Source organism: Carassius auratus, unplaced genomic scaffold, assembly GCF_003368295.1.
Source record: "Carassius auratus strain Wakin unplaced genomic scaffold, ASM336829v1 scaf_tig00214282, whole genome shotgun sequence".
Lineage (NCBI taxonomy): Eukaryota > Metazoa > Chordata > Actinopteri > Cypriniformes > Cyprinidae > Carassius > Carassius auratus.
In genome coordinates, this window is record NW_020527593.1 from 842,122 (window position 1) to 869,623 (window position 27,502).

General features: G+C 39.6%; 1 protein-coding gene across 1 annotated transcript in view; it reads left to right on the plus strand.

The window, feature by feature from the left end:
• Nucleotides 1-27,502, plus strand: part of LOC113091754 (disks large-associated protein 3-like) — a 121,858-nt gene that overhangs the window by 84,881 nt on the left and 9,475 nt on the right. The window contains exons 3-6 of the mRNA XM_026257384.1: nucleotides 19,124-20,226; nucleotides 25,654-25,874; nucleotides 26,065-26,167; nucleotides 27,079-27,268. Of these exons, the coding sequence (XP_026113169.1) occupies nucleotides 19,255-20,226; nucleotides 25,654-25,874; nucleotides 26,065-26,167; nucleotides 27,079-27,268 (1,486 nt within the window). The 5' untranslated portion in view covers nucleotides 19,124-19,254. The remainder of the gene's footprint in view (nucleotides 1-19,123; nucleotides 20,227-25,653; nucleotides 25,875-26,064; nucleotides 26,168-27,078; nucleotides 27,269-27,502) is intronic.

The following is a 27,502-nucleotide window of genomic DNA, read 5'->3' on the forward strand; positions in this document are numbered from 1 at the left end:
CATAATGTTGTTTTTTTTTTTGTTTTTTTTATTTGAACATTTTTATTAAACTCAACTTGTTCATTCCATGAACCTAAAGATTCAAACCGTTCAAAACTTTAGATTTTAAATGAACCCTTTTATTTATCAAGGATGGAACATGAAAATGATCCAAAAAAAAAACAAAAAAACAGTAAAGACTTTTACATTGATATATATATATATATATATATATATATATATATATATATATATATATATATATATATATATATATATATATATATATATATATATATATATATATATATATATATATATATATATGTATATATGTGTGTGTGTATCAGTCTCAAATCAATACTGCCCTTTAGATCTTTCAGTTAATCTAAGAATACTGAATATATACATTGATAATAATATAAAATGTTACTTGAGCACCAAATCAGTGTTTTGTATAATAATTTTGAAAGGATCATGAGACACTGCAGACTAGAATAATGGCTGCTAAAAATTCAGCTTTGTCATCAAAAGATTAAAATAGAAATCATTAATTGTAATAACATTTCATACTATTAATTTCAAATAAATGCAGCCTTAATGCATTTCAAAAACAATAATCATAACGACCCCAAACTTTTGAACATGTACATTAAATTGCCATTATTTTGGACTACATGAAGAAGGACTGTCAATGCAGATCCCATCTCCACCAGATATGCTCTGAAGCTTTTCTGTTTATTTATTCATGAGCAAATCAATGCTTTTGACTCCTGAGCATAATATTGTAATCTTTCATTAGAAACTAGAGAAGAAAGCGTTCACATGGGCAACTAGTCACTTAAAGGAGATCATTATGTGTGTGTGTGGGCACAAGGGAAGGTCAAATTATCCCAGAAACAATGCCGGGAAAAGGACAAGAGAAGAAAAGTGGAACAGGTGGAGCTATTATGCAGATATTCTTGATTGAGTGTAGCAGAGAAGCAGTGACCTAGTTCTGTTAAAGGACTGATCATTTTGTGTGTGTGTGAGTCAATGTGCGCAGGTGTGGACATTAGCATGCATTTCACCATGTGTCTGTGTCTTTATAGTAGTTTCATAGATGTTCAGTAATCACATCCTCTCCAAAAGTTTCAAAATGCCAAACTTTAGTGTCTGCTCACTGCCACTGGCAATCACTCCCACTGTCAGATTGTAACTGGATTTCTTATGCTGACATGTGGAAACAGTTCTTCCTGTTCTCCATGAGGCTTAGAGGGCTGAGCACACCTCAAACGGCCTGCGTCCCTTAATAAATCTTCATTTTCTCTCTTAACACCAGCATTGTTCTCTCTAAGCTGCAAGCATGCACAGCCAAACACAACGTGATATTGCTTCAGATAAAATGTGTTGGGAAAAGCTAGAGATTTTTTTTTTTTTTATCATATCAAAATGAATGGACCGAGTTTCAAATGGAGCACATCTGCAAGTCTTTTGATTTTCATTATTGAACTCAAGCTATCAGATATCTTTTGCATGGAAATAAGCAGCACTGATGAATTCATTGGGTAAACTGAGTTTTCCTTTTTAATTATTATTACCAAAATCACAACAGCAACTGTAACTTTAATGCTCCTCCACTGCAATCCAGCCACCTGAATCAGCTCTGTAATGAGCTGAAAGTGCTTGACTAAACCATGTCTTGATATATGTGGTTATAATGATCTTTGCAACCATCTGATAATCATCACTTCTGCCATGATCAATAGACACAAGCATCTGTTTAAAGATTTTAAATGCAAATAGAATCATTTGCATAAGGAAGCAAATTCACACTGAAAATAATGGCAACGAGTTTGAATACTATACACTGATGTACATGTATCTTTTAAATGTTTGTAGTTTTTAAGATTGTGTGTTTTTGAAATAAGTCTCTTATGCTCTTTGGTGCTCAAGGGACATCCAAGTTTTCACACAGAAATTATGATTCGTTAAAACATTTGCTCTAGAATTAACAGTGAATTTTGTGAAACCAAACTATAGATAATAATAATAAAAAAAAAAAAAAAAGTCAAATATAAATAAATAAAAAGTATTTGTTAAGCAAATTTGTTTCAAATATATAATTTTTTGAAAAGGAATTTCTAAATTAACAATAATCTGCATGCACCATCGTTAAAACTAAGGCAAGAACAAAAAATAAATACTTTTTCTTTGCAAATTAATTATTTGTGAAGTTATTAGTGAATAAGACATGTTAGCTTAATTTACAATATTACAAAATTGCTATTAATTTGGATAATGGGTGATTTGTCTGGGTTTAAGATGCATGATTTTGTACTGGAATATATATATATATATATATATATATATATATATATATATATATATATATATATATATATATATATATATATATATATATATATATATAGTCTATATTAATAAAGTGTTATTTAATATATTGTGTCGATGGTCAGAAAAATTAAAGGATCATTGACACAATGCTGTTGTATTACAGATATGACCTGCATTTCTAATTGTGTTCCAGTAAGCTGGGTCTGGTGTAATACTGATGTTTAGGTTAGTTATTTATGTGTAGTCTGTCAGCTCATTAATACAGTGGTCTGTCTGCTAATTAGATCACATTGAAATACCCTGTTGTTTCTGCTCTGTGACTCTGTTTTCAATCATGGTTATGTACAAATGCATGATGACTTTTTACTCGCATTTTCATGTTCATCCATGCATCTATTGACTGTCGCTTTTCACACTGGACATCGGTGTTTAGTTTTTTCAGCAGTTATAGCTGCAAACACTGTGGCCATATAAAAAATGGTCTGTTGTTTGTCATGTCAATAAAGCACAGTAGTGAGGATGAGAGAGTGTCCGCCATCAGCGTCATCTTGGTGTACTTCACACAATGTGACAGATCTGAACTGCACGCCAGATATCTGTTGTCCCCCGCCTGAAGACAACAGATTGATATGAACAAGAATGATTACAAGGATCATCTGTCAGGCTGGTCATTAGCCAACTGAACCAGTTGTCGCAATTTATTTTTATTTAGATGGTATAACCGAGCTGCTGCTCTGGTAATTTGGCATGGCTGCCATGAGAGCAAATTGCAGCAATTATTTTACTGCAGTTATTCATTAATATACACTACTGGCATGTCTGAGCAACCACTGTTCATGTGTCTTTGTGTATGAGAGAATTAAAGATCACAATGTTGTACCTTTGTAGCCATTTATATTGCAACTATATCTGATTTATTAGATGATATTATAGTTGTAAATACATTTATATATATATATATATATATATATATATATATATATATATATATATATATATATATATATATATATATATATATATATATATATATATATAATGCAATTATATTTAAATCATAATATCAATATTTAATGGTGCATACTCATTTTAACACTAACTAAAAGTAATTTTTTTTATTAAATTACTATTTATTTATAAAATAGTATAGAATTGTCTGCCACTTATTTGTTGTGCTTTTTATTTATTTTACTTTCTTTAAAATATGAATAATTCTAATAAAATATAATTAATAAAAATGATTACAGGTTATAGTTTACTGATTATACTTTACTTAAAATAAATTATAAGGTTCGGACTGACTGCTTCTAGACGGAGGGACGGACAGATAGATAGATGAAAAATTCTGAGAGAAAGAAGTTTTCTTTTTTTTCACTCATACTTCCGGTTTCAGTAGGAAGAATATGTAGAAAGGATATAAAACTGTTCATCAGACAATTTAATGGTGTCTTTAATGTTTTTTTTTTTTTTTTTTTTTTGGTGAACCTCAACAATGCAGGCCTGGTTTTTACACCATTGCGCTTGTGTCTTTTTGCTGTCGTTCAGTTCAGATAGATGATGAGAAACTGACCAGTTTATTTTTTCCCAAAAAAACACTTGCCATCTGCCATTTCAGTTTCCTCTACTGCCAGCGTAAATACATCAGAAGACTCTGATCCAATACACAAGTGCAATCTCACATTCAATGAGCATCCATCTCATGCTGTCTTGGCAGTTTTCTACCAACTTAACGGTCATACTTCAGTATGACTTCAAAGCCAAGCAGCTGCTTCCTGCACTGAAAGGACGATCTCCTTCAGCCTGACCAGCGGGACGCAATCAAACTGGCAAAAACCAATGCGAAATCATTATGAAAATGATCCCTGTTGTAGATGAAATAACCTAGTTAATGGTGTAGCCTTGCAACACACAGCTTTGGGTTTGCTTGCGAACATGTGTGCAGAAGAACATGCTTCCCTGGGCTTCGGCGGCATTGATGGCATAAATTTGAATAGCATAAGATGGTCCAATTCCATCCCCCACCGTCAGAGAGGTGATGTGGCTCAGAGTCCTCGTACGAGCACCGCTAAACCAGTGTTTGCTCAGTAAAGCAGTCAGTAAAAAGAGCAGAAAGCTGTTTAAATCCCTCTCAACCCTCTGTCCTACTCACAGTACTAATGGTGCATGGGCCCGTAACATGAATAATGAGCATAACATCCATTAACACATGAGCACCTGGGCTTATTGTACTCTCTGGGCTGGTGTGTGAGAGCGATAGAAATGAAAAGAATGACTGAGAGGATGAAAGAGAGGTTATGTTTGTATGAATATTCAACATCTCTGTACCAAAGCACAAACCTAGAACAGGCTATTAGATCAAAGAGAGTCAAAACGGGCCGCTCACGTGATTGTGGGCGAGTTCGATAGTCTCGTCACATCACGTACTCACAATAACATGCCTTTCTTTGCCATTTTGTGTCTTACGCTTTGCCGAGATTGTGATTTATTTCTCTTTGTAGCCTCACGATGCTCATAAATATCAGTAGAAATGGATGATCCATCTACTGTAAGTTTGGTATCAACCACACATCTCCACGCGGATGAGTGTGATATCTATCTCTGGTATTACCGATGCATGTTCCTGTTCATCCCCTCCACATCTTTTCACTGTACTCTCCCTCCATTTTCTCTACGCCTAGTTTTTGACCTTCCATTTTGTCCTTCAATGTCTCCGCTCTTCCCGTTTTTCTTCGGGAGCCTCGTCTTTTCTCTCTACCTCCCCGAGTGAGGGACCAGAGGGGGTTGGGCATGCACTCGCTCAACCCTTCCCCTATTTTCTCTCTTTATGTCTCTAGAAAGGAGGAATATGTTGTATTAGATATAGCATTTTTGAGAGGAAGGCACAAAATTAGTCATGTGAAATGGTGAGGCGTTAGACTTCAGAGAAGCAGAAATGTTCACTTTTCTTCTCACTTTGATAGTCTGTCTGGAGTACGATTGATAAATTGCTCCATCCTCTCTCATATTGAGCTCCGGGCTGCCGATGACTTGAGGCACTGAAAGATGGAAAGGAGGAGGGGAGCTGCTAAAAAAGATGAATCAGTTCTTTTTGAACTTTTTTTCCCTCCTATTTTTAGATGTAAAATCTGCCAGAGGGTTTGATGAAACTGTTTACTTGGACGGCATTAAAGGAATATTCTGGGTTACGTTTAGCTCAATTGACAGTGTTTGGAGTAGATTGTTGATCACCACTGAAATAGTTTTTCAACTGTTCCTCCTCTTCTTAAAAGTCCGGTATTTGAAATCTTTTGTAAATGTCTTTACTGTCAAAAAAAAAAAAAAAAAAAAAAAAAATAATAATATATATATATATATATATATATATATATATATATATATATATATATATATATATATATATATATATATATATTCAAAAAATGTAATAAAATAGCTGCTAGATGTGAATAATAAGTGTGTTAACATGAATTTAGTTGTAATGTGACGTAACATTCAATTTGATCCAGTCCAAAACATCAAACCCTAAAATGTTTAAAACTTCTTTAACGGCTCAAATAATATACAGTTTTTAACACTAAAATTAATATACAGTATTTGGTTTTGTAAAAAATTATAAGCTTCACAATTCTGCTTTCATGTCATTCAAAAATCAGCTCCATTTGAGTACTTTACCATTACCTTAATGTTTGTTTTTCTTGTGGAAATGATGCCACAAATGCTATAGATGAAGCTCAACTTGTATTGAATTTGTCCTTAACTCCAATATTCTGTTTCATACAAGAATAGGTCATGTGATTCTAGTCCTTTACCTTTTTGACCCTTAATTTCAATCACTCACAATTGTACCCATTTTAGAAAGGCCCTCTTCCTGGGAAGAACAGGATCTCAAAGCCTGTCCTTCTCAGGAGCAGGCAGCCTCACCTGTAGAGAAGGAGAAGAAAGAGCGGGAGACGCAACAGAGATATTGCCCTGAGGGTGTGAATTCTCATTTATCTGTTAGTGTCCATCTGGAGGTGAAGGATAGAGCGGGCTGGGGAAGGGATGAGGCAAGAGCTTATCCCTTTGCAAGGCGGGGATTTAGAGAGAAATCATATCAAAACCCTTCACCTGTGAGGAGTGTATGCGTGTAATGGTCTGTCTGAGTCCACACACAGGATACAAATGCTGTACTTGTGTGTGCACAGAATTGATGACTTCGGTCATCATTTACTCAGTCTGCATTTTCATCCAAACATAACCCTTTTCTTCTGTATACACTGTAAAGACTGCAGCAAGCGCTACCTTACAGAAATATTTCTACCTGATATAACCTGTAGATTCAGTTGTGTTGGTGTAACCTGATGTTTTTAGGCTGATTCGTTGATGTTAAATAATATTTTCAATTAAGTTCTCGAATAAAATCTATTCATGCTGATGTTACTGCATGCAGCAAATTTCTTAGACAATACAAAAAGTAGAATACCATGAAGAAAGTCACTCTTTTCAATAAAAAAGTGGCATTAATGAAAATAAAGCCATTTTGTATTTTTATCATAATGGAGCTCAATAGATGACAACCCAGACCCTTATTTATTGTCATTATATGAAAAATTGTCAGTACATTTTATTGCATTTCTCATTTTGTGTTCTACATAAAAGGCCATTTAGGTTTACAACAACATGATGATAAGTAAATGATGATGATTCTTTGAATTTTGAGGTAAACTATTCCTTAAAATAATTTGTTCTTAAAACACTGTGATGTTTCCAGCCTAAATATCACTTGCTGGTCATTTACTGTAGCAGAATTGCAGTCAGAACTTGAAAACCAACACACGCTAATACCATTGTACCCATGCAAATGCTACTGGAATGTCAACCAGAATATACCCATTGTCTGCATCCCCTTGTCATTCTTTTTTTCACGAGTTCACCCTTACATCTAATCTGAAGGCAAATAGTAGGCATATTTTGGCGTGCTGTCCTGGGGGAGGGGTCCGGGCCCGGAGCATAGCCCGAACCCAAATAACTCCCCCTATCCCAATTTGGGATAAATAGATTAGAAGTGAGGAGTTGGGGTGGAGGAGGGTTGCCGAAAAACTGTCGTGGGACAGGAGGTAGGAAGACTGGATATATATACGCGTGCGTGCTATAAGATGATTAGCTAAACGAGATGCACCTGTACCAAATTGGATGATTATCTGATCGTGCTTCTCCCGAACTTTGTTAATAAAACCACATTTCACGAGTTCACCCTTACATCTAATCTGAAGGCAAATAGTAGGCATATTTTGGCGTGCTGTCCTGGGGGAGGGGTCCGGGCCCGGAGCATAGCCCGAACCCAAATAACTCCCCAAAAGAAGCTTAAAGCCATAGGACAGCAGCCAGAGAGATAAAATTTAGTTGCCCCCCAAAATATGCGTGTTGGGAAGAAAATGCAGAGCGACCTGGAGAGCCCGTGCAGTGTTCGACGAGAGCTGCGGCTCGCAACGTCTTACCAGCGAGCCCTCCATGCCGCTTATGGGAGGAGCACAATGCCAGATATCAAGAAATGAGGGACTCTTGCTGCCTCCGAAAGGGAGCTGCGGCTCTGCTGCACCGGAAGTGAGAGTCCCTCTTGCGGCTGAGTACGAGGCGCGGTTTGTTGCATCTGATGGAGGGCTCTCACTGCGACTGAAGGGAGCCAGCGACTGTATCCCATCGGGAGGGAGATCCCTGGCCGCCATAGAGTATGCAACATAACTCGGACGGGGGGTTCACACTGCGACCGAAGGGAGCCGTGGGTCTGCTGCACCAGAAGGGAGAGCCCCGTCAGATGCTAAATAGGCAATGAGATTCGAGCCGCGGTTTGGCGCGTCGGATGAAGGGCTCCTAATGCAACCGAAGGGAGCCAGCGGCTGTACCCCATCGGGAGGGAGATCCCTAGCCATCGTGGAGCATGCAACATAACTCAGATGGGGGGTTCACACTGCGACCGAAGGGAGCTGTGGGTCTGCTGCACCGGAAGAGGAGCCCTAGTCCGATGCTGAGAAGGCAAAGAGACGCGACTGTTGGAGGGACTCCCGCTGCATCCGAAGGGAGCTGCGGCTCTGCTGCACCGGAAGGGGGAGTCCCCCATTGCGGGTTTATGGAGGCACGGTTTTTTGCCTCTGAGGGTTCTCCCAGCCTCCGTAGGGGGTTCGCAACTCTGCAGCAGGAGTGCTGCCCCGGAGGGGAGAGCCCTGATTGACGCTAACTAGAATACGACTGTTGGAGGGACTTTTGCTGCGTCCGAAGGGAGCTGCGGCTCTGCTGCACCGGAAAGGCGAGTCCCCCTTGCGATGCGAGGCATGGCTTGATGCGTCTGATGGAGGGCTCTCACTGCGACCGAAGGGAGCCAGCAGCTCTATTCCCCCGGGAGGGAGAACCCTATCCGCCCTTGAGCATGCAACATAACTCAGACGGGGGGTTCACCCTGCGACCGAAGGGAGCCGTGGGTCTGCTGCACCGGAAGGGAGAGCCCCATCAGATGCAGAATAGGCAAGAAGATTCGAGGAACGGTTTGATGCATCGGATGGAGGGCTCCTGCTGCGACCGAAGGGAGCCAGCGGCTGTGTTCCCCCGGGAGGGAGATCCCGGTCCGCCCTTGAGCATGCAACATAACTCAGACGGGGGGTTCACCCTGCGACCGAAGGGAGCCGTGGGTCTGCTGCACCGGTAGGGGAGCCCCGTCCGATACGGAGTAGACAAGAAAACGCGACTGATGGAGGGACTCTCGCTGCGTCCGAAGGGAGCTGCGGCTCTGCTGCACCGGAAGGGAGAGTCCCCCTTGCGACTGTATAAGCGGCTTAATTTGATGCATCGGATGGAGGGCTGTCACAACGACCGAAGGGGGCCTGTGGCTCTGCTGCACCGGGAGGGATACCCCCATCTGCCGCTGAGCGCGCAGCGCAACTCAATGACAGATGAAAGGCTCACACTGCGACCGAAGGGAGCCACTGCCCAGCTGCACCGGAAGGGAGAGCCCTGTCCGATGCTGAAATAGGCAAGGAGATTGTAACGATGGCTGGAGGGCCCTTACTTTGGCCGAAGAAACAATAACTGAGAGGCTTCTATTATTCAAGTACACAACATGATTTAAGGAGGAATATATAAAGTTTTTTTTTTTTTTTTTTTTTTTTTTTTTTTTTTTTTTTAAATGTCTGATGAACAACAACCGAGGGCATCTATCGGATTATGTGAGAGGCCCCTTTTGAGCTGCTTAAGATTAGGGCTGAAACGATTCCTCGAGTAACGCGATTACAAAAATGATGTAGGCAAATTCCTCTGCTTCGAAGCCTCTTTTAATTTATTCTAAATCTCACGTCGGGTTCTTTCGCAAGTTCTTTTTTTTTTTTTTGAATGAATTAATCAAAATAGGTAATTGCACTTACATCCGATTCACGAATTAATATCTCTAAATATTAAGACGGAACAGTGTTTAAATGTAAATCCTGCATGTTCTGTGTGTCTCTGTTAATGAATGGAGCAGGAGCGCGACTTCCTTTTTCACACACACACTGAAGCGCGCATTACTCTCACGGTAATTTCTGCGTCTGCTGTCTCACTAAATGAGGACTTGAACACATGAACAACATCTCCAGAACTGCTCTGACAGTCAGTTCATGAGCATTTGACTTTAAGTAAAACTAGCGTCACATCACATACACAGAACTGAAAAGGTACGTCAACCCGACTAAATAAAGGTCCGGGGTCCTGACATTTTATCCTACCCATCAGATTTACTGTGCATGCGCACATCAGTATAATTAAGCAACAACACATTTTGTTACTCGATTAATTTTTTTTTTTTTTTTTTTTTTTTTTTTTTTAAACCAGAGTCGTTGATGAAATGAGGGTCCATCGTGAATTTAGATTGGGCGTTCCGGAGTTAGACAAAAGCGAGCCTGATGAGGTTGAATTGGAGAATGGACATAAAATATATATTTTTATTTATTTATTTATTTATTTATTTATTTATTTATTTTTTTGAGGCTCTTGCGGCAGCGAGAATTGCGGCAGTAGGGAAGGATGGAAAGGGCTCCTGCGGGAGCAGACACTGCTATGGCAGTGGTGAAATATAGGTAGAGGCTCCTGCGGGAGCAGACACTGCTGCGGCAGTGGTGAAATATAGGTAGAGGCTCCTGCGGGAGAAGAAACTGCTGCGGCAGTGGTGAAATATAGGTAGAGGCTCCTGCGGGAGCAGACACTGCTGCGGCAGTGGTGAAATATAGGTAGAGGCTCCTGCGGGAGAAGAAACTGCTGCGGCAGTGTTGAAATATAGGTAGAGGCTCCTGCGGGAGCAGACACTGCTGCGGCAGTGGTGAAATATAGGTAGAGGCTCCTGCGGGAGCAGACACTGCTGCGGCAGTGGTGAAATATAGGTAGAGGCTCCTGCGGAAGCGGAGACTGCTGCGGCAGTGAGGAAAAAACAGAAAAGGCTCCTGCAGGAGCGGACAATACTGCGGCGGTGGGGAGATATAGAGAAGGCTCCTGCGGGAGCGGACAATGCAGCGGCGGTGGGGAGATACAGAGAAAGCTCCTGCGGAAGGATGGCTGAAGTGAGGATTGACCATTACAGATAGATAGGGCATGTTAGGAGAGTTAGCTATGGTAGATTAGGAGTTTTAGTGAAAGGGGATGAGCTGGCGTTAGAGGGGTTGGCTGAAGAGGGTTCGAGATAGATATATAAATAAATAAAATAATCGGCCTGACCAATAATAGGTCTTGGTACCCTCTGCCTTCTGGCAAATCTGGAGCTGGAGGCCACTGAACAGAAAAATGGTTAGTAGCATGAGGGAGCGGAAGAGTTGAGGGCGCGTTTACGAATGGAGGCGGCCTCACGTTTGCTTCAGCTGCTGTAGCTGTGGGTCGTGGGAAGGGGCTGGGGTGTGTGATGTCTTGAAGAACCTGTGTAGCCTGCACTGCTAGCAGAAGTAACAGGATGGAAATACTGAGATGTGCAGGCCCGTGTTGCAAGTAAAAGTAGCTTCATGCTTGCTTTGGCTGCTGTAGTTGTTGGCTGATTTGACAATTGCTCAAACCTTGTCTGAATTAATACGGTCCTGTTGGAAAAGCATCTTTTCCTCTTGTTTTGGCCTTCGGGCCCTTTTAAACAGCCTCCGGAGCAGATAAATTTGGGATGCTGTTTTCCTGTTGTAGTATGGACTGTGAAAATAGAGGCTTTGAAACAATGTAGCATGTTTAGTTTTATAAACCATTGTACCAATAGACATGTCTATAGCAGTAACGTTAATTGCAGTAATTCAAATTCAAGCCGTTTCTAAAGACATTTACTTTGCATGCTTTTCATATAACAGTCCTAAAAAGACGATAGAAAATTTACTCACACTTGTTGTTCTGCAGCCAAACACGAGGCAGTAGGGTGAAAAATTCTGAATAATCATGCCAGTAAATGGTGAAATATGTCCCTAAATAATTGATTCCTGCCGGAATAATTGCATGAAACTTATGTCTGTATCATCTCAGTGAGGTTTAAACATGCACAGTAAAGCAAATGTAATGTCTTTAGACATTTCGGTGTGGATGACAACTCTGCAAAAAGCCTTTGCTTCGTGGTTAAAAAGTGGCATCGTCATCGGACAGAGTTAAGTCATAACGCCGTTTAACAAATTTTGGCGTCTTCATAAGCGCATTCTATATATAACGTCTATTTAAATTGTTCAGATGAGCAAATCACGAGGTTTTCTTGCATGATTAGCATTTTAATTGTTTGGTCAGACGGTTCATATATTGATCTATATATTCACGTTCATAAATCGGGGATTAAACGTGGAATTTATCTTTTGTATGCTAAATATGTAAACAATATGTGCACAGTACCTATAACTGCGCTTTACATTTTGCAAGATTGACATGCTAAATGGCTAACTGACCCGGTTTACTCTCATCTTAACAAAATTGATAAGAGTTCCTTGCGTTTACGAACGACATGTATCTGTTTAATCAACTCGACATGTATACCGGTTTAGTCCTTTCGTTCACGAATGAGAGCTCTCGATCTCTGAGACTCATATGAAACTCGCTCATTGTGGATGACAACTCTGAAAAATTCTTCATGAATGAGTGTAAACCGAGAAAGATTCGTTCGCCTAGAAGATTCATTCGAAAAAACGATTCTTTCACGAACGACATGCCACTACAACAACGCACGGTCTTCGCCGCTAGTGGAGGCTAGAGGTGGGCAGATCGATACTAATATCGATAATATCGATACCAACGTTGGTATCGGTATTGATCGATACCAACGGGAAAATATCGATACTTAAGTTTCAGTTTCTCTCGTTTTGCCACCTGGCCGTGTTTGTCAAAATGCTGCTGCTGTCACAGAGCAGAGCAAGCTCTAAGAGTGCTGCTCGTGCTCGACACTGCTCTCCGCCCCCTCTCCTGTGTTGTACCGTCACGTGACTCACCACTAGCGCTACCACCAGCAGTCAGGCGCGCGCACCGCTCAGCCGCGCATTTCTAACAGCAGTCAGTCAGAGGCGGAGAGAAAGAAGAGCGTTGTATGGCTGTATTTTCAGGCCGATCTACCCTTTTTGTGTTAGCTGTGAAAGGGATACTAGTTTCTATATTTAAACTTCACCTAGATGTGCACCAGAATTAATTATTTTTTATTATTTTATCAATAACTGATTCTCCAAGAGCAGTGGATATTACAAGGCGCCTATCAGAAATGATTGTGAAGGACCTGCAGCCTCTTTCCATAGTGGAAGATGTCGGCTTCAGGAATTTTGTATAAGGAGAATTTGTTTTACAATTGTGAAGTAAAACGTTGTGACTTTAAGAAAACAATCCTGAAAAGAAGTGCACAAGAGGAGAAACATTTTTTTATTAACATGCTACTTGAAAAGAGAATTTGTTTTTACATTTTTTATATTTGTGAAGTAATCATTTTGTAACTTTGTTTATTTAAATAAATCAGAAGTAACCAAAAGTTGTTTCTGAACAAAAGCTTTCGTAGTACTGATTAATAACCCAAAATGCAAATGAAAATTCATTTAGATTTAGGTTGAAGACGCATCCACCTTAATTATTAAAAAGTATCGATATTGGTATCGGTATCGGCGATACTGGCCCTGTATTTACTTGGTATCGGATCGATACCAAATCTAGCGGTATCGCACACCTCTAGTGGAGGCAGCATCGAACTGCGACACGGCAGAAAAAGCGAGAGAGGTTTACTGCGGGGAGAACTGGAGCACGGCTGCGATCCAGCATTATAATAGAGCCCGGTCCTGGCGAGAAAATCGTGTTGCCGAGTGAGGCGAGCTCAAGGATTTGCACGAGCTTTTGGCCACAACGTGTGGCTTGGCGAGAAGAGCAGCTGACCGATGACGCTTGTTGGTGTTCGGCGGATAGATATCTTCGTCGGAAGGAAGATTGGGCCTGTGATAAGATGACGGACAGCGCGAACCGAATGCTGACAGAGCGAACCGAATGCTGACAGACGGTCTATGCCGAAAAACTGTCGTGGGACAGGAGGTAGGAAGACTGGATATATATACGCGTGCGTGCTATAAGATGATTAGCTAAACGAGATGCACCTGTACCAAATTGGATGATTATCTGATCGTGCTTCTCCCGAACTTTGTTAATAAAACCACATTTATCTCTATGGAGCTTATTTGCATTTTTCAATAGCTTGCTCTGTAAAGACCAGCTATATGTGACTAGAACGAGGTTATGAAAGCATGTTTCTCAATAAAATCTCATTCAAAATGTATGTAAAAGCTTGCAGTCCTTATGTATGCACGACAGAAGGACTGAGCCACGAAATGCAGCTATGCATCCTTTTTTTTGTTTACCCACCCAAGGGTTGGAATAACATTTCACTAACTAATCACTGATTGTCATATGAAAATTTCTCACATCCTCAACATATTGTACACAAAACACATCATAATTTCCATATATACCTCTTTATCCATAAATTCATTAATTCATCCAACCGTGCTTGTGAAAAGTGCATTTCCATGCAGAAATCATTGCTTTGCATGGCTTGGGGGTTTCAGGATGTTAGTGCACAGCCTTTGCTGTAAAAAAAAAAAAAAAAAAAAAACAATAATTCTCCAGGGCAAATAATGACCATTGCTATGTTTTCCTCTCCTGTTCTGTCTCTCTATCTGCTTTTTATAGGCCTAAAGTGAATCCAATTTTCTCCTATCAGCTCTGCAATGTTCTCACATCCGTAATGACAACCTCCCAGTCCAATTACAGAAAATTAACAAAGCCTCGTTGAACAATTCTAAATATTTAACGAGATATATCTCTACATGCTCTTAGGGCTGAATGGGGCCATCGCTGGGAACAAATGTGCATAAGGTTATGTGAGAATAAGATAACGTTCTGGAAAAGCCTGGGACATATCTGCTCTTTTGTATTAGCATGAATGATTTAGCAAAAGACACAATTGCTGGAGCTATTAATAGGACAGAGTGTGCATTCTTAGCTAGTTGTGCGGAAGTCTTACATCACTAGCATTGTCTCTGTGCTGAATTCAGTTTGATTTAAATAATGTTCACCAACACTGACGGCAGAATTTGGAATCTACACTCGTATATGTAATAAAGACCCATAGCAATGTGCTGCTGACTGATATTATTGTCATTATTTTCATGACTCGTAAACTGTATTATATCCTCTAATACTGGAGCCAGCTAACAAAATGTTTTTTTTTTTTTTTTTTTTACAGACCTGGCAGCCCTCAGTCTGTTAACCCACACACTGATGCTATTATAACTGACCACATAAAAAGGATAGACTAATATTTGCATACTGTAGGATCCCAAAATAAAATACTGTACATATACTGACTACAGGTACATCCCCAAAAATTTGAATATCGTGGGAAAGATATTTATTTTTTGTAATTTAATTAAAAAAAGCTAACTTATATTATATTCTAGATTCATTGCACACAAACTGAAATACTGAGTTTTTTTTTTTGAGGCGATCAGCCTGTGGCACTGCTGAGGTGTTATTGAAGCCCAGGTTGCTTTGATAGCGGCCTTCAGCTCCTTTGTATTATTTGCCAGATGTTACTTATCTTCCTCTTCACAATACCCCATATCATATCTGCATTCGGATACAACGTTGATAAGACCGTTTTGGCCATCTTTTATTTTTCATAGTTATCACTGAACAAGTATGTTGTGTTAATTCATCGAGACGCGCAGCGCGGCTGTTTGATTGGTGAGCGCACTGTGCTTAATCCATTCATTCGTATTGTATCATAGCCTAAGGTTTAAATCATTGCCTTTTAAACATATACATATAATAGACCGTGTATGATGTATTATTATAGGTTATATTACTCTTGCAAAGCTCTGATTTCTAAGAGATGCACAAAGATACAACAACAATTCAGTGTTTGATTTGCACTCTTTTCATTCATAAAGTTTACATTCATTCACTTAACACTTGTGACTTTAGAGGTCTGTGTATAATATTGCACTGATCCCCTGACTCAACTGTTATCTAGCAAACTCCGGACTGTTCCAGCTTCACCCGAGTATTCAGGCAGAATTATTCAGAATTTATTTGTCTGCTATTCATTTATGAAGCCATTATATACATTATATATATATATATATATATATATATATATATATATATATTAGAGGTAGACATAGATTACTTTTTAATCTAGATTAATCTCACTGTAATCTTGGAATTAATCTAGATTAATCTAGATTAAAATGGCTCATCTGAATTCTGCCGAAGGCATTCAGAATATGTGTGATACCCAAATAAAATAATGACTAAAAGTAACATTAAGGCTTTGAGAACGGGTTTCTGAAGACAGGTGGTGCATTAGACCAAGGGCTGTTTCCTGTTTCCAAAATGCATCACAAAGTGCTTGAGAAAGCTGTAAACTAATTCCACATTGCACAAGGTGCAAACAACCATACGCCTGTTTCACACAAAATCCGTCTGCAATTTCGTTTTTTTTATGTGTGAAACAGTACGCGTATGTAGGTATGTGTGCTGCATTTAATGTACACACTCACCTAAAGGATTATTACGAACACCATACTAATACGGTGTTATATATATATATATATATATATATGTATATATGTGTATGTATGTATGTATGTATGTGTATAAATACACATACATACTTTTAACATACTTTTATTATTGATAAATTGTAAACATACTTTGATAAACATACTTTCATTATTGATAAATTGCTTATATGTTATTGATATTTTATATTTCATTCCTACACATTTTGTGCAAATATCAGTTTTCTTTAAATGGTTTGTCTTCAATTTGAATGCATGTCAGCTTAAAGGCTATAGAGCTATTATATTAGCTGTAGTACACTGGCCTAATTGCTGGAGAAGTGGTGGTGTTAGTTTGTGTTTAAATGTGAATGGAGGGTTCCATATGACTCCATATGGCTGGCTCTTGCTTGTAAATAGGAAAGGCAGTAAGCTATGAGTCTAAAGAGTGAGAAAGGGACAGAAACACATACAGATAAACAGAGAAACAAATAAAGAGACCTTTACTAACTTTCAAGCAGCTGGTGATGAAACAGACAGATAGGCAACAGCCACATAAACCGGAGTGAAAGAAGTAGGTCAGAATGAGGGAGAAATGGAGAGAGAGAGAGATTGTCTGGAGAGACTCTGAGCTGGCAAGGAGAGGGAGAATGGAAATGATGGGACGGGTTTCATGCCCTCTCTTGTTTTCATCTGCATTTTCATCTCGGGTTCAGGGAGGAGATGGTGTGATGATGCCACGGGAGGCAAACAGGGGCCAGCTGGCACCTGAAGTGGTGTTGAGTGACATTGATTGACAGAAGCCTCTACTAAATTACAGGAAACACCAGACTCTGTGTTATTCATGCTGAGAGATGTGACAGCACCATGCAACTTGATGTACATTGTGAACATTTCAGTTTTTCACAAACACGCATGCATGCACACAAATACGTACACCCGCATCAGATACCCTCTGAAATCAAAAAGACATGTATGTGATATATTTATAACATTATGTTTAGAGCATTTTGCATCATCTTCTCTCACTCCTTTATTAATTTATTTTTAAAGGTATTATTATTATTATTATTATTATTATTATTATTATTATTATTATTATTATTATTATTATTATTATTATTATTATTATGTTGAATGGGAATCCAGCAGTAACCAACTTATCAAAAAGGTCTAAATGAAATGTATTATAATTTGAATTTGTCTAATTTATTTCTAATTAGTTTTCATTTGTTTATTGCACATTAGTTTCAATCATTATTAGGTTTTGTTTTAGTTTTCTCTGAAATAACTTATTTAGCTTCTATCAAATTCCAGCTATCTGGTATTATTTAAAAATGGTTAACATAAAATAATAATAATAATAATAATAATAATAATAATAATAATAATAATAATAATAATAATAATAATAATAATAATAATAATAATAAAAACAATGTAGTGTTATTGCTGTCTATAGAAGAAAAAAAATTGGCCATTTTAGTTTCTGTCTTTCCCAGTTATGTTAGTTTTTGTTTTTATTTCAGTTAACAAAAATATTTTCATCAAGTTTAACTAAACTGAAGTCTGTTTTTAAGTTTCATTTACATATTAAACATTAGTTTCCTTAATTAAGGTGCTTCAGGCACCACAGCAAGCAGTTTAGTTATGGTACTCAATGAAAACAAGCTTTAGTGTTTGATGAAGCACAAAATAAGTGGAAACTATGTGAAAATACAATACCACATTTATCAAAGGACCCCATAAGTTTACCAGAATTAGTAGATAATTTACAAAAGTTGTGTGTGCAAAACAAAGACACATTTATTTTGGATGGGATAGAAATTATAAAGGTCATTCATTTCTGTGAAGCACTAAGTGACTTCCTCAGGAAAAATAATGACCTCTCAATGCTGGTGTACAGCATTCGATATTTAACAAAAAGTGAAGCACCACTCTGCTATTTTGAGCTCAGAGATCATGACACAAAGGATCAAGCTAGCTGTGCAAATTTAGCTCATTAAAAGTAATAGGCTAACGGATTTCCATCTAATGATCACCTCAACATCTGTCAGCAATAGCTTGTGTTTGGAAATGCCACCTGCTTCAACGACCAGGCTCACATAAATGGCAAACACCAGACAAGCACAAGCCATTTCGCTATCTTTCCTTTAAGGCTTTTGGCCCATTTTATCATTGAGATCGTAAAATGGGCACAGATTGTGTTGTGAAACAATAAGCAGATTTATTAGTCATGAACATGAACTAGATTAATGGTTGAATTAGCAGAAATGTGACTGAGCCAGTTGAACAGATTTTGAGAGATAGTCACTGTTTCACTCCAACAAAGAGTGATTCAAATTAAAGTAGCAAGTCATTTTGGCACAGCATTTGCCCTCCATCACTCATGTGTGTTCAGGGTCAATGACAGCTCTGCTACATTAGACATATTGCAGCGTGCTTGATCTGCATTGTTAGCTGTTTGTTTGTGGTGGTTATTAGAATACAAAACACCACATCGCTGAAAAGGAAAATTACACAATTTACTGAAAAATTTACCATTTATTGGTGGTTTGTTTCTTAAAGTTTTAAATTTAGTCCAGTTGACTTCCATAAAAGCTCATATCAAATAAATAACAGTACCTTCTTTCACATCATTCTTTTCTTATCTGAAAAGTCAAAGGACTTGTTGGTTTAGCGTGTTTTGAGAATGATGCTGATATTTAATGTACTGTACATTAACATTTGCTTATCGGTCTAATCAAAATGTACCCTTTCTGTCCCTCTCTCTGTAGTTGACTCCGGCGCAACCCTGTCGCGCCCACAGCGCCCCCTCTCGGCCCGGACGGCCCACCATGCCCCGGCCAGGAAGGGCTATCAGGTGAGTCGCAGTCTGTCGCAACACTCCTCTGGGCCTTGCTACTGCATGCCTGAGGACTGCGACACTTCGCGGGACTACATGCACCACCCCGACCACTACCAGGGGCACAATGACCACCCCTACTACCCACCTGGTGGGCCACCTGAACCATCTGCCATGGTCCCATCTGGTGGAGGCACCTTCCCTCGCTCACACCCTAGTCAGCCACAGCCCTACGACTCGACGTGTGAAGAGTGTTTAACTTCGGCAGGGCACGGCCATGGTCATGGTGGAAAGATGCAGCGTATCCCACCAAACCTTCTGGATCAGTATGAGAAACAGTTGCCCTTCCACCCAGACGGCTTCCACACCTTGCAGTACCAACGTACGCCCAGCGGGGAACAACGCAGCGAAAGTCCAAGTCGCATACGACATCTGGTGAATTCGGTCCAACGTCTCTTTGCCAAATCACATTCGCTGGAGACGCCCTCTAAACGAGAGTTTAATGGCACCCGTGGGGGAGAGTACCGGGACAGAGATAGGGGGCACCGCAGCAGTGGCGAGGAAAGTGGTGGACATCAATATTCCGGAACACACCAGTCGCGCTCAGCTCGTCGGAACAAGAGTCGAGAACGAAGTAAGAGCGGAGACTCCCGCCATGAGTCTCGAAGCTCCCGCCACCGCAGCAAAACAGCTGGATGGTGGAGCTCCGATGACAACCTGGACAGCGACAGCAGCTTTCTGGTGGGTGCAGGCAGGGGGGGACGCAGGTATCCGACCGGACATGAGACCCTGGATGCTGCCATCCAGGAGCTTACCTTGAGGAAATCTAAGGGTCCACCTCCAGGAGAGTGCCTGGCTTGCAACAACATAGCCATGGCAGGGGACAGCGGACACTCTCTGAAGAGGAGCACATGGTCGGCCTTGACGGTCAGTCAGGCTAGAGAAGTCTATCCATCTTCCCGTGGAGGAGGATATGAGAAGGCATTGGTTCCTCTAGATCCCAAAATGAAGGAACGATCACTCCACTATCTGCAGGCAAGTTCTGCATATGTGTGTATGTGACGGGGTTGTGCTAAATTCGGAATTGAAGAATCTGCTTACTTAGCCTATCTATCTGTCTATCTTGCTAGCTAGCTATCTAGCTACATATCTAACCAACCTGTTCAATTCTGAATGGCATACAACCCCAGTATGTAAGTGAGACAAATTTTAACACAGTGAGCCCATTTTCCCATCAGTGCAGTGACCACAAATTGGCTCCTATGGAGATTTTAATATTTATGTGGCATCTCTGTTCTCAAATACAATCAGCCTGTTGTCTTTGTTGACTTGCAGATTCATTTAATTGTCAAAAAAATTAATCCGTCTGCAGAGATTGGGATCTGCACTAAATTACAATTTCTGTGTGTGAAAGAAAAAAATAACTTGATGATTATGTTTGTTATCAGTTGCTAGCTGTGAAGAATGGAGGCTGATTTCATTTCCAGCCTCTGTCAGCTTGGTGTGAATGGGTGAAAAACAACATCAAGAATACAGGAAAACAACACATTAACCCTTGGCCTTCACAAAGCACACTGTGAAACACTCGGAAACGCTGCTATTGATATCAGCTAGCTGTGCGCTCTATTTCTCCTACTCATCTGCTCAATTACACACACATCACTGACATCATAATTCAGCTCTTTTTGCTGTCATGTGCAGCTTCTTATATGGTTTACATAAAGCTATAAATGGTCAGCCGCATCACAAAACCATTGTTCTTACAACAATTTACCATGGTGTTACCAAGCGTATGCATAGTTTCCTAGTGGTGCTTGGAAAAACGGTGACTTTCTTTTGTTAAAAAACAACAACACAATGATACCATCACAGACCATGCTACTGCCACAGTGCATTTTAAAAGAGGAAATTAACTGTTGCTGGAAAAATTATTTCCAATATGTCTCTAACAATATATGCATTTAAAACGCAACTTCAGAAAACAAGTGAACAGTGACAACATGAACAATGACAATTGGAAGTCCTGTACTGAGCTGTACTATATGCACTGTTGCTTCCTTGATAAATAAGCACCACATACTGTAATTTGACTCAATTATTGTTTTCTTTCTGTCTCTCGTTTCCTTCTCACACATATACTGTTTGGCAGTTAGTCTCACCTGCTGTGAATACATCTAGGTATGCGACCACAAATACTTGTTTGTGGACACGCACCAACAGGGGAGGAAACTGTGTCTGACATGACAACAGGTTGAACTGTTCTCCTATAAACTCTCTCACACTTCCCATCATGTGTCAGCATATGGTTATGTTTCTAAGGTAACAGAATGGAGCTCTAGGAGGTTATACTGCTCTCCGGGTATAGTGAGCCACAGTTGAGCACTTAAATGAGGCTTACAGATGAAAAAATAAATAATAATAAAATATTAATAAGTTGAGCACCACTTATAAAATAAGGCTTACGATTTCATGGGAATCCCTGTGCACATACTATTTTTTTTTTTTTTTAAGCAGATACCAGAGACGTTTAGCTAATTACTCCTTTTGTGTTCCACAGATATTTGTTCATCTTCAGCAAATGGTATGTGGAAGGTGCAACTTGACTACTAAATTTAGGAATAAATGGGTGATTTCTCCAGCATTTGTTAGTTTGTTTTTTTTTTCCCACAAAGTTGCCTGCGTGACACTTGTTTCTTTATAGTGGCGTTAAAAGAAAATATCAGGCATTGTAGAAGAAGTGGTATGTCCAATAGCTTGTGGCCTGCCAGTTATCTTTTCTGTTGCATTCATACTATGTCGCATCATGCCTGGACTTCAAACACATGGTGCTCAAATAAAAGGAGACCAGTTTCAGCAAAGTATAGACTGAATAGCAGCTGTGAGAAAGCACAATAAGCATCAGGTGCACTCCATCTCACGGCTGCTCTGTCCCCGGGCTCTTCAGTGGGATAGAGAGAAAGTCAATGCTTTGTGACGGACATAACCAACTGTGCTGTCTCTTACATTCTCTGCTTTGGTTGCCCAGGGTGACAGGAACGCAGGAACGTGCATAGAGGTCTTGCCTTGACACTAATATAACTTCCTGTAATATTAGCACTTGCAAGCTCCAATCACACAGAACATCAGCTTCACCATGATAGAAATACATAGGGTCAGGTCGCCACTATTATTTAGCAACTTTAGCTTTAGCGAGACAACCTATCAACATTCCCACTCAGTATGATACACACATTTATCCTATCTGTCAATAGTTGCTGTGTAACTACATGCAGTACATTGTCATAGCCAGCAGTGCTGAAGAGTAACTTACTACAAGTAGGCATTGTGTATCGTGATAGTTGTGTTGAACAAGCTAATAATCAAACATTATTAGTTAGTAGCTAGTTGATTGTTAGTTGAAGTTTATGCAACTGGCAACAGTTATAAAAGGTCTCTAGTGGTGTCAAATGTATTTTGTCTGACCACTTATGATTGCTTTTCACAGAAGAGTAGCTTGACTGTAGTTTGAATACTTTAAATTATGAGTATCCTGTAGCTTAGGAAGCCCCAAGCATGCATATGGTCCCCATCAGTGTTCATTCTGTTCCATCATGAAGAGCAGCTGGTCCAGAGGAAATTGTGTGAGGTCTTACAGTCATAGCTGAAGGCAGAGCAGCTGACTCAGCTAGCCTGAGCCTCTAGGGAGAAAGAAACCCAGCTGTGGGCTATAGCTCAGTCAGGGGCTTATCGCGGGAGAGCAGTTTGATGTGATCTGATATGAAGACTTAGGGATGAACTAGATGAATCGTCTGTTACAAGTCAGTCAATCTGTGTCGCAATTAGCATAGGAGCAGGAGGAAGTGAAATGTGTCAATATAATAAAAATGAATAACAGGAGCTGTTGGGGCAGTGGCGTAGCCACGGGTGTGCCAGGGTGTGCCTGTGCCACCCACAGTGGCAGCTGGCACACCTAAAAATAGATGCAGAATTATTTTTTATAGTCTCAATAAAAAATGTTGACTAAACTTGGGCTATTGTTGTTTAGTTAGATTTTTTTTTTTTTAAATCAACCCTTTCACACGTAAATTACAAATATTTTAACTGACCCCTTGTTTCCATGGCGACGCGTCATGATTGTCACGTGACACACCGCAGCCACTAACAGATGTATCGGTATTTGTTTATTTAGTTTTTCATTTTTTATTAAAATATATACACAAACTTGCTTACCATGTCAACTATCTGATATTCCGATTCTTCGTTTAAAAACCTTTATAAATTATCTTGATCTATAATGAGATGAACGCTGCAGTTCAGAGTCCTGTCAGCTGGATTTAACGTACAGAACTTGAATTCCCCAGTTTCTCCCGAAATACATGAAAGTAAGTGGCTGTTGAACTGGACGAAGAATAGAATAAACTTTATTGTTCTGCTATGTGTGTCTGATATATGAATAAAACACGTCTGCAAATTACATTTGATTAGATAGTTTTTGCTGCTTCCATAGACCTCAGTGTGTATTTTACAAACTACCAATGTATTGTTTTACTAGTGATTATGTATATTTAAATGTATGAAACCTAAAATAAACATTATGTGGTTGATAACACTGCATATTATTTGTGATATATGACAAGCGCTGAGCGCATCCGTCTCTGGCACAGCTCCAGCCAACGCGCGAAAGCTGTTTGCATCTGGCAGTTCTGTGACGCCACTGAACATTCTAAATCATACTCTCAGGGGCACAGAAATAAGAATCCAGTATATGGTGCAATAATGCTCAAAATGTTAAAATGTAATTTACATTTTAAATTATTTTTGTTAAAATATATCTGCTGACATTTGAACTGCCAAACAATCAGCAAGCAGCAGCTTACTGTGACCCCATCAGTCTATGATGATATAAACAGCTAATTTTTGATTGCACTTTGCTAGCTAGCAATATGTCGCAGAGCTCCTTTCTTAATTTTTTTTTTTTTTTTTTAATTATCGTATTTGGAAGAAAATTATTAAATTTAACAATTAACTTCATTTTCACACGACCTGCAAATTAACGCTAGGAGTATGGTTGGATGGAAGCAGTGCGACAAAAATACTATCCCATAATTTTGCACAGTAATCTGACAATAAATGTGGCACACCCAGATTTTCATATGCTCACCCAGAGTCTCTTTTCTGGCTACGTTACTGTGTTGGGGGGAAAAAATAGAGAACGAGAACCATTGAAAATCATTGATATATTTAATTCAGTGACAATGTGTCCTCATAGTGAAAGCTGAATGATTAACAAAAAAATAAAAACCCAATGTGTGTGTGTGTGTGTATGTATGTATGTATGTATGTATGTATGTATATATATATATATATATATATATATATATATATATATATATATATATATATATATATATATATTATATATATATAAAAAAATGAGGAGAGCAGCGAGTTTAAGAGGGAACAATACTGGAACTGCACCCATCTCAGAATTATTGGTTATGTTATTAAACATCTAGCCAACTTATAGTGGCTGTGAAGCTTGTAAGACATCACTTTTTATTGTATGTGTTCAAAATATGTGACCGGGAGCGAATGCAGAGGCAAAAAAAAAACAGCAATAATATACAGTGATGCTATCAGAAAAGTACAAGGCTCTGGATAGCAGAGTTCATGAAAATAAATAATCTTGCCTCTCCCCTCCATAACCTGCTATCTCTACACATCTGTGCTCAGTCCATGCCCGAGGGGCAGCTCTTGAGTGTGATGACAGCTCTAATGTACAGCTGGTGTGTTTCATTCCTGTCAGCCAATCAGATTCCATTTTACTCAGCTGCCCTCAGTTCAACCCTGCTTTCCCTCTGGTCATGCTGTGGCCAGAAAGCCACAGCTCTAACAATATATATATATTTTTTTTTCCTGATATTCATAAACCTTTAGTTGCCGTATCACTGAATTTTCTCTCATATGATTGATATATATACAATAGCTACACAACAGTAAGTTTAGGTCCTATGGAGGGATACAAATGAGCACTTTAGATCACTCCATACAGATTTTCAGGATGCAAATTAATGATGTTTTTCAGCCACTCTAACTACAAGTTACATTGATACACTTATAAGTAGCGACAAGTGACTTTCTTACGTTGAGTCATTGAAACACTTACTTTTCTCATTTGTTTAAAACATTGATTCATTCTGGTTTGAAACAAGTAATTGCCTTAATGAATGAGTCACTGAATCATTCACCCTGATTTGTTCAAAATTACAGATACATTTAAGAACGAAACAGCTGACATTCTGAGTGAATCAATGAATCATTCACTCAAACAACTTCAGCCGATTCAAAGAAACTGCCGATATTGTGTCTAAAATGGAAATTTCTTAATATTAGCTGTTTTAGTAAATATAAAACAGCCTCATCCCTCGTCATTTTGAAAAAAAGTAAAGGCCAGGCTGACAGCAAGTCATGTGTCTCGTGTAGGTTCCCTCAGATGACTGGTGTGGTGGCAGTCCATCTGACAGTGGTGGTGAGATCCCTTGCAGACGTATGCGCAGTGGCAGCTACATCAAGGCCATGGGGGACGATGACAGTGCTGACTCTGACACCAGCCCCAAAGCCTCACCCAAATCAGCCCTCATTGCCCAGAGAGAAGCCTTCCGCCGCTCCGTCAGCATGGACCAGCGCTCCTCCACTACATCCAAGTTAGTTGTCACTTGGTTTTCAGTTCTAATTTTCTTACTCTATTTTGCGATTTGTTAAAAAGTAAAAAGTAGCACATTGGTTTACCATATAAAACCCCAACAGTAAATAACGATAGAGTGATGCATCTGTTTTGCTTTATGGGACTGAGAAGTGTAATCTGGGGCTTTAATGATGTACTCCTCTTCTTAGATACTCATGTAAACAGTATACAGACGTCTACCCTAACAGTCGAACCACACCTAAAGGCCACACTCGGTCCCGTAGCGCCACACGCTGTCTGACCAGCACTCAGGTAAAACCATTCAGTGTTCACATTACATGTAGTTAGTTTTCAAAGTTGTTTTAATGATTTGTTTTTATTTTTAATAACCATGAAAACTGAAAGTATTATGAGTGTTGAAATGCATTGCTAGGGTGTTGTACTGGTTGCTTGCTTGGGAGATCTGGTTGATCGTTAGGGAGTTGCGCTGGTTGGTTTAGTAAACTTATTTGGAGTTTTGGTGATAACTAAGGCATCTTGCTAGTTGCTGGGGCATACCTAGGTAGTTATTAGATAGTTCTGGGTGGCATAACTAAGTGGTGGCTTGGGTGTCCTGCTAGTTGCTAGAGAGTGTGGGTTGGTTTCTAGAGCATAACTAAGTGGTGGTTTTGTGTTTTCTGTTCATTTCTAGGGTGCCCTACTAGTTCCTAAGGCATAACTAGCTGATGACTTGGTTGTTCTGGTGGTTGCTAGGGTGTTCTACTAGTTGCTAGGGCACAACTAGTAGGTTTCTAGGGGGTTTTGGCTTGTTGCTTGCACATAAGTAGGCAGTGACTTAGGTGTGGTGATTTCTGGGGCATGCTGCTAGTTGTGAGGACATATTTGCTTGAGAATTTTGGTTGATGGACATAACCAGGAAGTGGCTTAGGTTTTCTAGTGATTGCTAGGGTATCCTTCTAGTTGCTAGGACATAACTAGGTGATTACTATGGAGTTCTGGGTTGTTGATAACACATGACTAGGTGGTTGTTAGTGTTCTAGGTAATTGCCTATTGGCCCAAAGTCAACAGACCCTGATTAGTAATAATGCGCGGTTATGTTCTCCCTTTACACAAACAATATCATTAATTGACTGAACAGTTGCATGAAAAGGAGGAAACATCAAAAGGAGGAAACATATTTGAGGAAACATCTGCATCTCAACCTCGTCTTTGTGTGTTTCAGCTGAGTGACACTCTGAACCTGTTTGGAGAAATGGAATCACAGGCTGTCGAGGCCTTGGACCTACCAGGATGCTTCCGCACCCGCAGTCACAGCTACGTACGGGCTATTCAAGCTGGCTGCTCCCAGGACGATGACTGCCTGTCTGTCTTCTCCATGTCAGGCCCACAGGGGAGCGTGAAGGGCGAAGCAGGTAAATCATCAGCAATTCTATTTTAGACCCCTTCCCCTTCCCCTAAGGATTGGGACACCACTACTATGCCGTCACATGTCATCATTCGTCATCTAACTCATACAATACACACATACTGGTGTGCTGGTGTGCATTAGTGCCCTTAATTATCGTTCTGGATTAATGAGCTGCTTATTGACACATACACACATATAGGAAATCACGCAGCTCACACATCCAGGAGAAAATAAACTT